This window comes from Lepisma saccharinum, chromosome 8 (assembly GCF_977018435.1).
Source record: "Lepisma saccharinum chromosome 8, izLepSacc3.1, whole genome shotgun sequence".
Lineage (NCBI taxonomy): Eukaryota > Metazoa > Arthropoda > Insecta > Zygentoma > Lepismatidae > Lepisma > Lepisma saccharinum.
In genome coordinates, this window is record NC_139236.1 from 80,277,083 (window position 1) to 80,294,768 (window position 17,686).

The 17,686-nt window shown below is 40.5% G+C and overlaps 1 protein-coding gene across 12 annotated transcripts in view; it reads left to right on the plus strand.

Annotated features, from left to right (window-relative positions):
* LOC145991191 (uncharacterized) overlaps positions 1-17,686 on the plus strand; it is a 98,077-nt gene that overhangs the window by 1,854 nt on the left and 78,537 nt on the right. For 10 of the 12 annotated variants that reach the window (XM_083127077.1, XM_083127076.1, XM_083127078.1 and 7 more), the window contains exons 2-5: positions 6,648-6,783; positions 10,993-13,671; positions 14,877-15,029; positions 15,684-16,859. In XM_083127077.1, coding sequence (XP_082983203.1) covers positions 6,648-6,783; positions 10,993-13,671; positions 14,877-15,029; positions 15,684-16,859 — 4,144 coding nt within the window. The remainder of the gene's footprint in view (positions 1-6,647; positions 6,784-10,992; positions 13,672-14,876; positions 15,030-15,683; positions 16,860-17,686) is intronic. The other 2 variants (XM_083127068.1, XM_083127079.1) reach the window with 2 other exon arrangements.

The following is a 17,686-nucleotide window of genomic DNA, read 5'->3' on the forward strand; positions in this document are numbered from 1 at the left end:
TCATCCCCATCTTCGGAAGTTGGAGAAAAGTCGCACAAAAAACGAAGTAAAATAAATCAATTCAATCAATTAATCACTGCTGAAAATCTCAAATAAAATTAATAATTATTATTTATAATTTATCGGCAACTATCTTTCAATTTTACCTATTGTTACAGTGAATGAAAAAAATGAGTTATATGTATTACGAGTAGGGCTGAGCCGATACCGCTTTGAACCGATACCGATACTTTCACCGATTCCTACCGATACTTGAAAATTGTAATGATTAAAATTTGTACGAAATATTCATGAATATCAGTGGGTTAGTATTCCACTCTAATTATAAGCATCAATTTATTCAAGGATTTTGTTATATTATAACAAATTTTAGTTCTTTTTTGCACAAAACTAGTGCGAAATAAAAAGAAACTTGGAATTTTTCAAAATCTTCAGGATAATTAGACTGCAACAAAGTATCACGAGGTATTTTTTGCGGTGCCCGTGAAAGATCAAAATTCTGGGAAAGTGTCAGCCGGTATCGGGAAATAAATTCCAGCCGAATACCATGCCCTAATTACGAGCAAGTAATTTGAATTCTCACAATCGAGTAATATATTTTTATAAACAAAGTCAAAGTACCCGTCTGTCATTCCTAAACCCGAAAATTTGTTGCAGCAGCACAAACCTTCCATCTGTCACTGTCCAGGGCATGCATCGAATCTTTACAATGACTCCGTCAAGTCTTGACATTGCTACAGGCCTGTTACGGAACAGGTTTGTTGTAATCTTCTCGCTGGCTAAACATATTGAATTCTGGACTCACGATCTGACCACCAGTCTGTACGTGTATTATTCGTGAGTGTCCCTTCATCAACTTCATAAATCAGGACTACAATTCATCGTCGCGGTTAGCGAAAAATGTAACTAAAGCAACACTTTAGGCATTCTTGGACATGCCAACATGTCCCCAGGTTGTGCGAAGAAAGCATTCTACTTGACAGGAACATCTTGTTTCTTATAAAAAAGACCATTCTGTAAAGAAGTTCAATGAAAAATATGTGTTCAAAACAATCCAAACACCGCACTTACATCACCATTTCTTAGAAATAATCCTGTACAATATTTAAAATATTCAACAACAGATTAATTAAATGCAATTTTTTGGTTCATACATCAACGGGAATCATCACTGTGCAATCATACCAACATAAAGAATCTTATATCGATGATTGGATACACACAAAGAAAGCTAACATTTCATTATGCATATAAGTGATTGGCACAATCATTCTAAACAAAAGTTAATAAGAATACAGTAAAACTTTAAACTACGCTCGCTATATCAACAATATGGAAGTGTATTGTCGAGGTTGGGAAACAATGGAAGTAATGGTTACCAAGGCAGGATTGTTCTGTTGCAATATTCTGAACAAATTTTGCTGAGAATTCATTTAGAATATGTCTATGTGAATGTGATTTTTTTAGCTGGTATGATGCTAGATCGGTAAGCAAAATGTAACCCAATTTAATTAGGGAAAACGTAGGTGTTCATTGGTCGTAACAGACTTTGCGTGGGAATGTGAAAGTGTTTTTTTTTTTAAGACCTTGTACGATTAGCCATTGTTGGTACGTATATCGGAAGAAACGTTAATATTACAGTTAATTTAATTGTAGCAATAGTCACACAGAAAATATTCTTATGTGTCACTGGTGTTTGTAATTTTTAAAGTATTAAAATGTTGACGTACTTCGAATGTATATAGCAGCAGGACCAAGATGGATAGGGAAATTCACAAGAATGATGAACCGTGGTGCTAGATTGGGTATACTTCGAATACCGGAAGTATTTGCATTCAAATTTGGTATACTCACTAATTTTGACCTCGAAATCACGAATCTGCAGTTAAAAATTGGCGGTCACGTCTAGAAAATGCGAAATACAGTGCATACATTACCGCTATGATTGTCGATACACTAATGGTCGCCATGTTTGATGATGTGAACAAGTGAAGTTCGCTATCCGTTCCATGGAGCATTACTTTACATGTCACAATATGGCGTCTTCAGTAAATGTGGAAAACATACTTGCCCCACGAACCATTCACGTAAGGTTAGGTTAGGTTAGGCAAGCATAGTTAAAATTCAGGGTGTTCATAAACATAGTTTTTGAACGCTAATCATTGCAAAAAAATGTTGTTTCCTTCATAAATCACCGGTGTTTACTTCGTTCACGGACCTCCTTATTTCTACTTATTTCGCATTTTCTAGACGTGACCGCCAATTTTTAACTGCAGATTCGTGATTAGGACGCCAAAATGAGTGAGTTTTCCGAATTTGAAAGCAATCGGAGATACTTCCGGTATTCTGTAATTGCTTCCTAGATTGTAACTCAAAGGGCGCGGGGTGGTCCCGTATTTTGGACCATCTTTATGGAATTATGATAAAATGTTATCCACTAGTTCCGTTATTGACATTTTTATTACACAATAACTCTACAAAAATCTGTCACATGTTCGTAAACAGCTCTATAAATACATTGTCACATGACTGAAAGATACAAAGAAGCTTTAGTTGATCAATTATCACAGAACATACGTGCAGTTACCCAAATATAACAAACTTCCCCTCAGTTAAGAAAATTTTCATTAAGCACACCCCTCCTGAACTGGACTTGATTTTCTCACGTATCATCTAGTCAGTGAGACACTAAATATTTTGACTGGAGGAATTTCTATTCATTACATATGTCAATAGCCTTTGTCAATATCGTTTCTAACCATACGCCATATTCACGAAGGTTTTGTATGGTGGCTCTAAGATGCCGGCAACAAGTCAGTCTATGATGATTGTAAATACCTGGCAACTATAGCAATCGTACTTATAGCAGAGCGTATAGAAGAAATAGTGTGCGCACTCCCTGAGTTGCCGTGGTCCACCGCCTAGATGGCAGTGGTGACGTTTGAGACGGCGCGGAAGATGCTCGCGTTGCTTACATAACTAACTACATAATAAACAAAAATGCATGTTACTTACGTTTGGAGAAAAGCACAGCAGCTGGATAGTTTGGAGAATTTCCGAGATGATTTTGCTGTCTTCGAGGCACTTAATTCCTTTCTTATCTGCTTGGTGCGGAAGAAAAATCGACATTTCAGATAGTGAAATACGAGTTTAGGTAGCGTACGCAGCACATGATCTTCACAGCATCCTAATTGCGAAGTTTTTACAGCAATTATGTTTAAATTGTCCAAACACTCAAAAAATATATCACCCCATAAACTATTAGCACATGATATTTTTTCTGCAACAAATTCTTCCACTCGTAACAGCACATCATAAACACTTTTCGATGCATAGGTAAGGTATTTACAGCCGTCGCCCGAACCATAGTCTTGGATTAACGTAAGTGAGGCAGGTACATTAGTTGGTTCCGTGCAGAAAAGTTGTACACAGTTTACAATCCGTCACTTTGGAAATATACCGCACTATGTATCCTGCCAAATGATACACCAAGTATTCTTTACCAACACTTTGTTCATTTAAGTTCGGTATGTTGTTTTCCCAGTCCGGTATTTGAATTTCATCTTCAACAATGGAAATTTTTTCCCTTATTTTATTTTCAGCTTGCTTCTTCACAGAAATATTTTTATTTTCGGTTGATCTTGCCAGAGTTCGCATTTGATTAACAAAAGACGTCAGAGGAGATTCAGTCCTGTATTCACAGTTTCCGCCCGCAAATAAAGCAAGTTTTGCTGGTACGTAAATTGATTGCAGCATATGTAAGTGCAGAAAATCCACAGTGGAGGGATGATCATCGCAAGTGAACGACTGCAATATACCAAAATGGCGTTCTAGGGGATCTTGATTAAATTTTCCTGTCAAAACGTACTTGTAATTGTTCTTCCACAAATATTCGGACACTTCTAAAGTACTTTCTAGAGTCACTCTTAAGGACACTAGAGTTTTTTTCTGAAGCGAAGGAATTTCGATTATCTCTAAGGACAGCATTCCATTTTATTAAAGTTGTATGTGCTTCTGATCCTTTATATAGTGCCTGTGCAGGAGTGAATGAATTTAATGCGTCAACCAGGCAGTTTAGGTCCCTTGTGAAATTTTCTGTTGTTTCACTGCCTTCTAACCCCTCTGCATTAATACTCCGATAAAATTTTATTCCATTAGCCACAGATCTGCTGAACAGCTGCATTGCGAGTCTTACATTCATTCGTTGGAATGAATTAGGATCCAAATGAGCAGAGGTCACTTTGTAGCAAGCTTTCATACCGGAAAGTTCAGTAGATGAATCATGTTCATACAATTTTCTGTAAAATGAATAATCAACAATATCACCATTATAGTACACCTGCACTTTATCATGGAAGTTATTCCTTATGCATTTAAATATATGTGGTGCGTCTGAAAATGCCCAAAGCTTTCTACTAGGGTCAGCTGGATTGGATATAGAGCACTTAAGATTGTTTCTGTTTCCGGAAATTCCTAAGCATTTCCATAACTTTTTGTTAGATTGGCTACCGTCAGATGTAAAACCAATAATTCTCACCCCTGCTTTTTCCAAATGTATGATTACCTGGATAAGTATTTTTGTGAGAATGTCACCAGGGGTGGCATTCCTGCTAGCATATACTGCTATGGGTTGAATCCAATTATACAGAAAAGGAACAAACATAAAAACTAGAGCATGATTTGCTAATTGATTCTTGCTTTCGTCTGGAGTAAGATTTCCCAAATCAACAAAGCCGTCTATTTTTAAGGAATTCGAGTTAAACTGAATTGCTTCCCTAAGTTTATCTTCAAAAATCAGCATTCCGCTACGCTCATTCTCATTCTTTTCACTAAAAAAATGTGTTATAGCGTCGATGGCATGGGAATTTACGCCGTAAGGACATTTAAGACCCTTCACCAATTTTCTCAAGTGAGCTTCAGAAGGCAAAGGTAGCAAATCGTGATGCAAACAGTGTATACCCCTTGGGGGACTTAATTTTTAAGAGAATCCAGTATAAACTCAGAACTGTATCTCATTCCTGTCTTACTTTTCAGTTGGCATTTCTTTAAGATTGTATCAATTACAATTTTTTGATTTTTGCTAAGAGACGCGAACTGTTTTGACTGTGTGACCGTTGTCTTTAATTTAGCATCTTTAACGCCTTTTTCAAGCAAATTTATTTTAGCCTGTGCGACCTTTAGTTTATTCTGCGTTCTAATTAAATTGCGTTTCTGATTCTTAAGTTTTTTCTTTAGCAATGCTATTGTATTGCTAGCATCCGCAGTGTGAAACAAATCATCCTCTACTGATAAGCTTAATGATACATTGCGACGAGTACTTACTTCATTATCATCTGTTCGCAAGGATTGCCTTTACATGGGAGATTTTCGCTTCTTAACTGTCTTAGAGAGGTATTTGGGCAGATTAGGAAATATATGAGGAACTGCTTCTGGTTTTAATTTCCACCTTTGTCGTGGAATTTCTACTGTATCGCCATCCACTATGAACGAATCCACTTTCACTAAAAGGTCAGTGGAAAAATGAATATCACACACATAGCAATTATGACTTAGTTTTTTATCTTTTCTAGGGATGGCACTCTCCCATTTTGAGAGACCATTACTGTCTTTAGGTGGCCTAAAAAAATGTCTACTGCCTGAAGAACAGCGGTCATATCCAGATCTACAGCCGGGTACGAAACACGTAGGCATCTTGTAGTTTTCGCTCGCTGCTGTCTCAAGCACAATAATAATGCGTTGAACACAACACAAACTAGTCGCAACGTATCAATCACAAATCTAACAACACTAAACTCAATAACGTAACAACGTTGTCATTAATAAAAGTACACAATGTTATTCTAGCACAACAAAACACAACGCTCTACGTAAAGCGCGGCCGTACTGCAAGCAGAAGACGCTCGCAAGCGAAGGTGCTGCCAGTGTTTCGGTGGGGCACCGCTCTATTCACTTGGCTTACGGGAAGAAAACAAAGTGCACACACTTTCTCTTCTATACGCTCTGCTTATAGTATGAAACAATATCTATAAATATATCACGAATTGAAATGTTCTCATCTGCAGTCCTTTTGCTTCTGCTATTTGTGGTTTAATTAGAGGGGGCAACTGACCCTCTTGCCTCCCCCTCATGCGCACGCCTATGCAATATAACAATATACATACAAATATGAAGGGGTGAAAGGGGTGGCTCTTTTCGAAGACACCCAAAAAATGCCAACCTGCCTTCCACGTAGTACATCCTGGACTGCATTTTGTAGACTAACGAGCCCCTGGCGTCTAGACTCAGGGCCAGTATAATAATCCTCCGTGGGACTTTCGTTGTGTCGCCCATATCGTATGTTTGTGATTGTTCCTTCACCCATTTCATCCTATCACCATTCATCCTCATCTTAGCCAGTGGCAGGAAAGCGAAGTAAAATAAATCAATTCAATCAATCAATCAAATATTTCCTTCACGTCACAGTTTACTACATGTATTAATTAATGAGAGACATATTCCCATACTGAGTTTTTTGGCTTTATTCTTAATTATTGCGGTTACTCATAGCTTGGTAAAATATGTAATGCATTTTTAAGAGATGTTTTATTAAATGATTTTGTCAGGACTGTCGAGAACTTAATTATTAACTTACATGTTCTTTTTTCCAGTTAGTCGCTGGGGCAGCTCTGAAAGGACACAAATATCGCGATGAAGGAGGAGGCAAACAGAGGGATCCAGATGATATATTTCGATTGGGCGATGACTGGGACGACGACTCATTATGGAGCGACTTCGTACAACCAGGTATTTATATTGAGCTTCCAATAATTGTATACGGGCCTGGTTTTACATACATTTGTAAACACTGGACTAACGTCTCAGGGTCCATATAAAGGGTGTTGTTAAATTCAATACAAGGGATAAATGTTTTAATCAGAAAAACATGACATGTACCAAACCCCCAAGCAGGAGTTTTTGAGGGGGGTGGAGGGGCGATCCGAAAATGAGGAACAAAGGAAAGAATCGAAATGCGTTGGATTGATTGAGATAGGTTATTCTACGTGTTTTTTCTGTAATTTTGGCTATTCGCGACGATGAGGATGAGTGATGATAAGTTGAAATTGATGCCCAGCTCGCTGTGCTAACCACTCCGCGGCGGTGGTCGGTGAAATGCTGTACAAGTATTAGATGTGACCATCAATGTTATGGTAGCATTGCATTGTCCATTACTATTTCTTTGAGCCTCTTTTCCACAGAGTGATGATCATGATTGAAATTAAAACGCATCAACATAATTCCATACCTTAAAACATCACAAGATATAGAGTAAAAAAGAATGAAAATAGCGATGGATAATTTAACAATTATTATCTTTGCGATTGACTGTACAATTGTAGATTTACAATGTTACGGCCGAAAGTAACAAAAAAACAACACTTCGATACACCCACCCACCCCCCAATGGTTATAAAAGTAAATTACTCAATGTTGCAGACTGCAGAATTCTGGAGCATGCTGCTCTCCACAAACAACCCATTAATTTTTGCAAGGACAAAATCGAAATTTTTGCACAATCTGAAAAATCGCAATGTTATTTTCGTAGGTTTTTATAGGTTCACATTATCATATTTCAGTGTTCGAGGTGTGGGGTGGGGGCATGGCAGTAATTGAAACTTTGAAACAACCTAGTTTACCTTCTTGTTTTCAAAATCATGTCTAACTAGTGGTCGAACACATTGAACACTCTCTATGAACCTGAGAAGGTCAACAGGAATTGTGTTGGATGTTGCTTAGGACCGCTAAGGTCTGTGCTCCTCTTTTTTCAAGCACTTTGCTTTTAGGCAGCACACGCAGGGAATAACCAGAACAATTAAATCGGGTGTCTTGACAGCGACATCATCATAAGAACTGTTTTCTAAAAATAAAATGCCGTAACATCAAATGAATCCAAGTTTATACAAATTGAGTGGTTTTGTTGAACAAATGACAGTCAACTAAGTATTGCCAGCGCCATGAAGGAAAATATCCCACAGCAAACACAATAATCAGACCGGTCGTGAATTTGTAAAATCACTATTAAACAGTTGTTGCCTGCCAGCCGTGTGAATAATGCATTGTTTTCCAGTTTTGTGATTATTGGAATTATGTTAACGTTCATCTTTATCATCAATCGTCTATTCCTTAAGAGTTAATTTATTACCATTGTTTTCTTTGTTTAACATGCCAAATAATAGTTCAATGCAACAATCGAACTAAAGTGACCTGTTGGTATCTCGTAAATTAGTAAATGTGGGTGTGCATACATATACAGGGTGACCTGTAATTAGATGTATTCCCTGAAAGGGGTTAAAGTAGAGACACGGGTGCAATAAATTTGACTATATGTCAAATTAGTAGTTTTCGAGATAATCGAATTTCTATTGATTTTTTTTAAAAATGACAATTTTCCACATAAAAAGATGAATTGAGAAAAAACTGCTCATTGTATGGCACATATTTCAGTGTTTTCTGATAGCTAACAAATAAGTTGTTCGTTGAAAAAAATGTTTTCCCAAATAACAATCACATGTAAGTAAACTTACAAGTGGTGATAAAAAATACACTCTTAGTTTACTAGGCAACGTATTAATAACAAAAATGGTATGACACGAAACGTACAAATTACTTAAATTACCTCCTTGAGTCATCAGCTATCCAACAAGGTACAAATGTTGCTAACATTCACATTTGTGTACAAGAAATAATACTTCATTCATTTTCATGTGAATGGAATCAATGAACATTACAATTAAAGAACATTACACGTCTTGCTCAAAGTGGGCACCTCCGTTACGAATGCAGGCACGGAGGTTTTTACGGACATTTGTTCTCGTAACTCGTGGTGTGATGGTGTCCTTGATGTGTTGAGCAGCTGTTAAGATCCTCTCCCTGAGCTCTTCTTGCGAGTTTACCGGTGTCTTGTAAACTAAGTCTTTCATGTGGCCCCAAATGCAGAAGTCGCAAAGCGGCAAATCGGGGGATCGAGCCGTCCAGGGAATCGGGCAGCCTCCGCCAATCCATTTATTTGGGTAATTTTCATCCAGCCACTGTCGCACGCCCAGGCAGACGTGAGCTGGGCAGCCATCATGCTGGTAAATCATGTCACGTCTTGTGGCTAGAGGCACATCCTCCAACAACATTGCCATCTCGTTCCTCAAAAAAATGTTCATAAGTGATGCCATTTAAGATTTGGGGCAGGAAAAATGGCCCGATCAAATGATTGTTGATGACACCCATCCATACATTCAATGACAATCTCCTCTGACTGGCTTTTTCTTTGACTTTTTTCGGGTTCTCGCCCTTTGGCGCCCAATAATGCGCATTATGGAAATTGGTTACACCGTTCTGGTCGAACATTGATTCATCCGTCCATAAAACCTTGCTGAGGTAATCTGGATCTTTGAGATCAGCGTTTATTAGAAAACGACAAAAATCCATCCTCCTGGCAGGGTCTCCCTCCTCCAAAGCATGCACGGGTGTGTAGTGGTATGGATAAAGCCGTGCCGTATGCAAAGTGAACCACACTTTCCACTGACCCATGCCAAGTTGCTTGGCCACATCTCTCGTCGAAGTAGTGGGGTCTCTTTGAAAACACTCCAGTATTTCCCCCTCCGCTTCAGGAGCAAACTCGCGAGGTCTACCTGCATCGCCTTGCCGTCGTCGAACCGAACCGGTTTCCCGGATGCGGCGGTATGTCGTACAAAACACTGGCGCGTCTGGTAAACGGCGATTAGGGAAACGACGCTCGCATTCTCTTCGTGCTGCAGCTGCGTCACCATCACAAAACCTTTAACAGTACAAAATATCAGCGTATTCTTCATACTCGAATGCAGCCATTGCTGAACAGCACAATAACAACATTAGCACCTATTCTATCACTTATTGATTTCGTTGCGAGGCTACGCAAAGGAGACTTATGTAGATCAGCCACTTCCAACCTGAGATAAGCTCTTAGGTACTGCCATCTAGTGAGCGTCATTTCACTGCCATCTACTGGGCGGCATGATTCACATTTGTATCACTTGTTTACGTGATAACACAAGTATTGTCCTGTAGTTGGCGTACAATGTAATATGTAACAACCAAAGTGTGAGTATCAGCAGCCCAGATAGCGCGCTTCTAAGGAAATTCACATGAAAATGAATGAAGTATTATTTCTTGTACACAAATGTGAATGTTAATAACATTTGTACCTTGTTGGATAGCTGATGACTCAATGAAGTAATTTAAGTAATTTGTACGCTTCGTGTCATACCATTTTTGTTATTAATACGTACGTTTAGACCCCGCCGTTACTTACATGTGATTGTTATTTGGGATTTTTTTTTCAACGAACCATTTATTTGTTAGCTATCAGAAAACGCTGAAATATGTGCCATACAATGAGCAGTTTTTTCTCAATTCATCTTTTAATGTGGAAAATTGTCATTTTTTTTAAAAAAACAATAGAAATTCGATTATCTCGAAAACTATTGCAAATTGTCTCTACTTTAACCCCTTTCAGGGAATACATCTAATTACAAGTCACCCTGTATGTAAATGAACACGAAATTTTCGTATGAAATGTAACATTTATGAAATTTAATTTAAGGAAGGTTTCAGACCCAAGCCATAAGCGACACATGTCCAACCATCAGAAATAGATGATATTTTTTAAACAAAACGGCACGACAAGCTGAACGTGTCACACGGACTGGATCGTGGACAGTTTTCTCAAAATTTTGCATCATGTCACCTCGGTATGTTGTTCGCGCATGCGTGGTGAATGTTTTGCTTTAGACTGGAGGAGTTCCGCTTGTCGGTATGAAATATCTTGTCGCTTCGGTCTGAAAGCGTATTAGAGCAATGAAACAGTATCCCAGAATATGACTTGAAAGAAGTATGAAAAGAGGGAGATACAGAAACACACTATTTCGTGCATATGTTGGTATGAAGTATGAAAGTTCTACTAATGTATTGTTCCATTACTTCCAGTTATTCCAAACGCTCCGGACTTGAGCAACTACACAGGCAACGGCAGCGGTGTTATCTGGCATGTAGGAGGAGGGAGCGAGAAGGAACCGGGAAAATATGTCGTCTTTGGGTTTGGGGCAGAAGATAATAACAGCAAGCCTAGCGTAGATAAAAGTAGCCCTAAAGGAAGTGGGGACGGCTTTGTTTTAAGTGGAAAAGGACCAGGGGATAGCAAATATTATGCTTCTGGACTTAGATTTTCCAGCAGTAATCAGGATGGCTCGGGTGGTGCTGTTGCTGCAAGTACAGGGGGAGCAGTTAGTGGTGGTCCTGGCTCCAAAATCATGGGATCCGCTATACAGAGTAGAAGCTTATCAGGAGATAGTTCTGCTGCTGCGAGCAATATGGTTGCGACTGGTGGCAGAGGGAGTCGTTCCAGAGCTGTTGCAAGCAGCCAAGCTGTTGCGAAAGGCAATTCTGGAGGAGATTCATCGGCGACAAGTCTTGCGTCAGCTTTCTCTGGTGCAACCAGTGATGGTGGTGATGGTTCAGCCAACAGCATGTCCTTGGCAAAATCTGATGCTAGAAGCGGAGGTAAGTCTGGATCATCCGCGAAAAGTTTAGCTATGGCGAATTCTGGCGCTGGTGGTAACGGGAATTCTAGGGCTCTTGCTCAAAGCTCAGCAATATCTGATGCTAGAGGTGGAGGGAACTCTGGTTCTATGGCTAAAACTATAGCTGCGGCAAAATCAGGTGCAGGGGGGGATGGTAGATCAGCAGCCCTAGCTCAAAGTTCAGCAATATCTGATGCTAGAGGTGGAGGAAAGTCTGGTTCTATGGCGCAGAGTATTGCCTCAGCTAAGTCTGGTAGTGGGAGCGGTGGATCACTTGCTAAAAGTTCAGCCCTTTCAAGAGCACAAGGTAACAACGGTGGTACGTCTTTAGCTCAAAGTAAGGCGATTGCGAATTCAGAAGGTTACGGCGGTGGAGCGTCGCAGGCTCAAAGCATGGCTCTTGCACAGTCTGGATCATCTGGTGCAACCGAACCGGAAGGACAGGCAGACCCAGATCCATATGACAATGGCGCTGGTGATTATGACGATAATGAATTTGGAAATGAATTTAACTTTGGTTCGTTCGGAGGATTCCCTTGGAAATCTTTTGGAGGAGGTGCAAGTGCTAAAAGTAAGGCCCTATCGTCTGCTGATGGCGGAAGTGGCTCTTCAGTGGCAAAGAGCTCAGCTTTAGCAAGCTCTGATGGTAACGGTGGTGGATCTTCAGCAAAGAGCTTGGCGCTCGCAAAGTCTGACGCCCGTGGCGGTTCCGGAGGAAGTGCTAGGGCAAATAGTTTTGCGGCATCGAAATCTGGAGCAGGATCTGGTGGACAGTCGCTAGCTACAAGTTCAGCTTTGGCTAGTTCTGGAGCGAAAGGAGGAAGGGGATCTGCAAATAGTATTGCATCTGCTTCGTCATTGGCGGGAAGTAAAGGAGAAGGTGGAGCTTCTGCTAAGAGTATTGCAGCTGCAAAAGCTGGTGCACAAGGCGGCGGCTCAGGAGCTTCTGCCAAAGCTATATCTGCTGCTAAATCTGATTCTGGCAGGCAAGGTGCTTCAGCAAAGAGTCTAGCTGTGTCAAAGGCAGATACAAGTGATTCTCCATCATCAGCGAAAAGCAGTGCTACTGCTCTGTCTAGTGCAGGAAGTGGTAGTGGCGGTAAATCATCAGCTCAGAGTTTAGCTCTTGCGAAGTCTGATTCTCGGGGTGGAGATGGTTCTGCAAAGAGCCTTGCATCTGCTATCTCGAACGCCAGAGGCGGAGGAGGTGGCTCTGCATCCGCAAAGAGTGCAGCTCTCGCCAACTCGCAAAACGGTGGCAAATCACAGGCATTGTCTGTTGCTAAATCAGTAGGAGGATCAGGCGGTTCCGGAGCAAAGAGTATAGCCAGTGCTACATCTATGGCTGGAAGCGGAAACGATGATTACTCAGAAGAGCAGCCAAGGAAGAAAGGAGGCTACGATTCGTTAAAAAACGGTAGGGGTTTGTACGAAAACGGTCAGCGGGTCCCAGGATATGGAAATGCTGGTGGATCGAGCAAAGCATTAGCTAGTAGTATTGCTTCAGCTAAATCAGGTGCAGGTAATGGTGGTGGTAAATCAGGGTCATATGCAGCAAGCAAAGCTGTAGCTGGTTCCAATTCCGGTTCTGCAGGGTCATCTGCAAAAAGTTTAGCAGTCAGTGATGCTAGAGGCGGTGGTGGTTCGGGTGCTATAGCTAAAAGTACAGCTCTTGCGTCATCAAAGGGACAGGGTGGAGGGAACAGAGGCAACCAGGGATCTCTTGCAAGCAGCAAAGCTGTTGCCGCGTCTGAGGGGAGTGGAAGGGGAACAGCACAAAGCATAGCCAAATCACAAGCTCTTGCTAGTGGTGGCAGCGGTGGGAATAGCTTAGCTCTATCAAAGGCAGAAGCAAAATCTGGCTCAGGTGGAAGAGGAAGTGCAATTGCAGAATCTCTCGCAAGCAGTACATCGCAAGGGCAGGGTAATGACTACGACTCTCCGAGACGACCCACAATTCCCGACTACAATGGTGAGGACTACCCCGATGGCATTGGCGGCAGCCTTTTCTCAAGAGGACCTCAAGAGCACAGATTATCACCACAATGGATGTTTGGAGGACAAGATCTTTACTCTCCTTCCAAAGGTAAGCTAAAAAGACAATGCATTTGGGGAACTTGCAGAAAGATGCAATTGGTAGCCAAAGAAAGTAGTATTTTCTATGTGAAACGGCACAATGTATGCACTTTAGATTCTAATTCGTAGAATTGGTAGGCAACACAAAAAGAAAATTGAAGCACGAAAGCAAAATGTTTATCGTACACTGCACGAAGTTACACTCTTGTTCACGGAGGCTTATGTCCATGTATTCATGTAGAGATTAAACGAGGTTGATTGCTTTTTATATAGTGGGCACATTAGCACATAGGCTTTTGCCCTTCACACAATATGGGGAGAAACCCTTTAACTAGAGGGACTTACTAAATTAATTGCTGAAACTGTCTCTGAGGATATTATCTCCACAGCGAAGTTGAAAGCTAAGGCTATAAAGGGGCATCAGCATACATAAGGACAAACAGAGGATAACCCTGGCTTTGGGTACAGGTGCCGAGGGCGTATACGGGGAAATGAGGATGTAAACGTGATTGCACATATATTTAAATTAGAATTTGAACTAAATTGATTAGCTTCAATTTAGTTAATTGAATGTTGATTAGTTGTACAGGAAACACGAGGAATCGTAAGATATAAAGAGAGCAAAAAATTTTACGAGCAGATCTGTGAAACTAGTTAAAGATATCATCCCATCATTCACTTCTATTCACTGATGCCAATAATGGAATATCGCAGAATAACGAGCAGCGTATGTGTGAAATCAGGCAGCATTTGATACAATTGCCTCATAAGCCACAACGATAAAATTATTTAGTAATACGCAACATGATCTACGATGGTTATTCCAAATTTATTTTTCAAACAGGTAAACATTCAGTTACGCCTCTCTTGTGATTGGATAAAGACAGACAGGTCTGCTCTGGATCGGAAGAAAGAAGACACCAGACTTTGGCATTTAAACAAATTCATTCGTTAAATTTTTTGTACATATATTCGACGTTCCAGTTGGAACATTTTAGCACCTTTTGTTACCTCTATAACCTCTCTTTAGGCTAGTAAAGTGCCGACACCTTGAGTTTTTCAAATGAGCAAGAAATTTGGGTTTATAATTTGTTCTGCAGCGACCATTAATGATGAAAAGACTTTTGTTTAAAGCAATTGGTATGTAGGTGTGTCCTCCTGCAGGTGGTATATTTTTTGATAAAGCCAAACATAAATTTCAACTTCTCTCATCAGGTGGTTTTGGAGGCAATGGTGGGAGGACAACAGGGCAAAGGGATTATGAAAAACCCAACCGCATATCTCGAGGACCTTCATATGACAACTATGATGAAGAATCACCAAGAGGTCGACCTACTGGAAGTGAATATGATGGATGGGGTACTCCCGGTAAGCAACATGGGCATTAAAAAAAGTGGAAGCGAAGCCACACGAATCACCGAAAGAAACTAGAGTTTACAAATCTTTAATTGTCATTGATATGTCTTTCTGATTATTTAAACAATCTTACAATTATACTAATAGAGGAAAAATATTTCAGACTGCTGGGAGCATTGACTTGTTAAAAATATCAATATACTCGATATAAGATAGTAAATATTAAACAGATGAAGTTACAATAGTATAAAAATGGGGGAAGTTATTTAAAATTCTATCCATATGATCAAATTACCAAGTCACTTGGGTCTAGGCTCAAGGGTTCGATTCCCGGTGTTAGTGATTTCGAGTGGGTTTTTACCAGCAATATCCTTGTATGGAGCAACTCTGGGGTTTACCAAACATCTAATGTGTACCTTAGCAGCAACCTAGGGTGGTAAAGGTGGTAGGTCCATGGTGCTCATCGCATCACTTCCAAAAATGATTGAAATTGTGAACGTGAGTAATTGTTTCGAATATCGTCTATTAAAATTGTTTGTCTTGTTGCGGAACCTTCGAGGTATGTTCAAAAATTGGTTTCTGTACAGCTTAGTTTTGAATTACTTAATATTTGAAGCAAATACAATACCAAGTAATACGTGTTAATGTCTGATTTTCTTGTTTCAGAAGATGATTATGGAGGTGGTTACGGTTCGGCTTTGTCGCAAGCTTCGGCGAGAGCTGAAGCACGATCAAAAGCTCAGAGTAAAGCGCAGGCAAAAGCTGCAGCCAGAGCTCAGAGTCAAGCTCAAGCAAACGCCCTTGCAAAGGCTCTCGCCTCATCCAGAGCTCAAAGTTCCGCAAGAGCCAAAGCTGAAAGTAGTGCCTCCTCGAATGCCAAAAGCCTTGCATCTTCAAACGCTAGGGCTGACAGCTATGCGAGAGCCCAGAGCATTGCCCAAGCTCAAGCCAAAAGTCAAGCAAAAGCCAAAGCACAAAGCCAGGCAAGAGCCCAAGCTCAAAGTCAATCAAGAGCACAAGCTCAAAGTCAAGCAAGAGCCCAAGCTAAAAGTCAAGCAAGAGCTCAGAGTCTCGCTAAAGCTCAAGCGAAAAGCAACGCAATTGCCAACGCTTACAGTAACGCGCAAGCCTTTAGCCAATCTGAGGCGGAGGCTGAGAGCAATGCTCTAGGAGATACTTATGGAGAGTATGGTCCAGACTACGACGGAGAAGGAGGAGCTGAAAGTCTAGCTCAGAGCAAGGCTCAAGCTCTAGCAGAGAGTAGGGCCCAATCTCAAGCTTATGCCAAGGCTCAAAGTCGTGCACAGGCTCAAGCTTCCAGCGTCGCCAAATCGAAAGCTCTTGCCAAGTCACTGGGACAAGCTGGTAATTACCCAGATTATGAACAGGGAGAAGACGGTGGTGATCTTTATCCATATGAAGATGGTAGTGCTGAATCAGGAGCTGGTGCCAAAGCTCTGAGCAGAGCCCAAGCTCAAGCCGAGAGTCGTGCAGACGCTATTGCATACTCCCGAGCTCAGAGCTATGCTAGAGCCCAATCGCAAGCCAGAGCGCAGTCGCAAGCTAGAGCTCAGTCACAAGCAAATGCAATCGCGACAAGCAGAGCACAAGCCAAGGCAATGAGCCGAGCACAAGCCAGCGCTTCGAGCAGAGCACAAGCCAGCGCTTCGAGCAGAGCACAAGCCAGAGCTTCGAGCAAAGCACAGGCGAACGCAGCAAGCAGAGCACAGGCTTTCTCCTCTGCTAAAGCACAGGCACTAAGTGAAGCCAATGCTCTAAGTGGTGTCAATGACTACGACAACTATGAAGATGGCCTTTACAACGATGTCTTATACAATGATGGTAAGTGGAATTACGTAGAAGAGAACAATGAATTCATTAGTTTTCCATTCTTGGGAAATTGTACAGGAGATAAATTTAATGTAGTAATATAAAACAGTTCGTTAGGATTATTTTCTCAAGTCTATATGACCTCTACAGCAATATAAAAAAGTTACTACATATATTTAATTCACCGATAATGAGAAAATATGACTATTTATAGAAAGTATGTAATCATTATTAGTATAATTAAGCCTTGTTTCCATATTAGAAACACTAAGTTGCTGACCAAGGCAGATTTATTAAGAAATAAAAACACTTAACAAGTAACATTTCAACCCTGTATCAAGATCTTCTTCAGACGAAGAACTAAACTAACTAACTGATTAGTTTGTAATCATGATGTAAACAAACAACACTCTTTCCACTGCATCCTTAACACAAAGAAAATATGACTTATGAAATAAGAACATTGTAACTTGCTCCCGTGGGGGAGTGGTTAGCACATAGCGCTGCGACGCCAGGGGTCCCGGTTTCGAATCCTAGCCTGGGCATGGACGTTTGTGAGTGTCCATTCATCAGTTTAATCATATCATCACTCATCCCCATCTTCGCAAATTAGCAAAAGTGGCACAAAAGGCGAAGCAAAATAAAACAAATCAATCAATCAATAAGAATATTGTAGATTATTATATTACAAATAGTGTAGATAGTTGCATCACTTTCATTACTGCTGACTCTTCTGAATTCCAACTTTTCATAACTTACAACACTTCCATTGTTCGAGATATCTATTGTTCTTCAACAAAATTAGCGGTTTATATGGAAAAAAGAGCCGAGTTTTATTA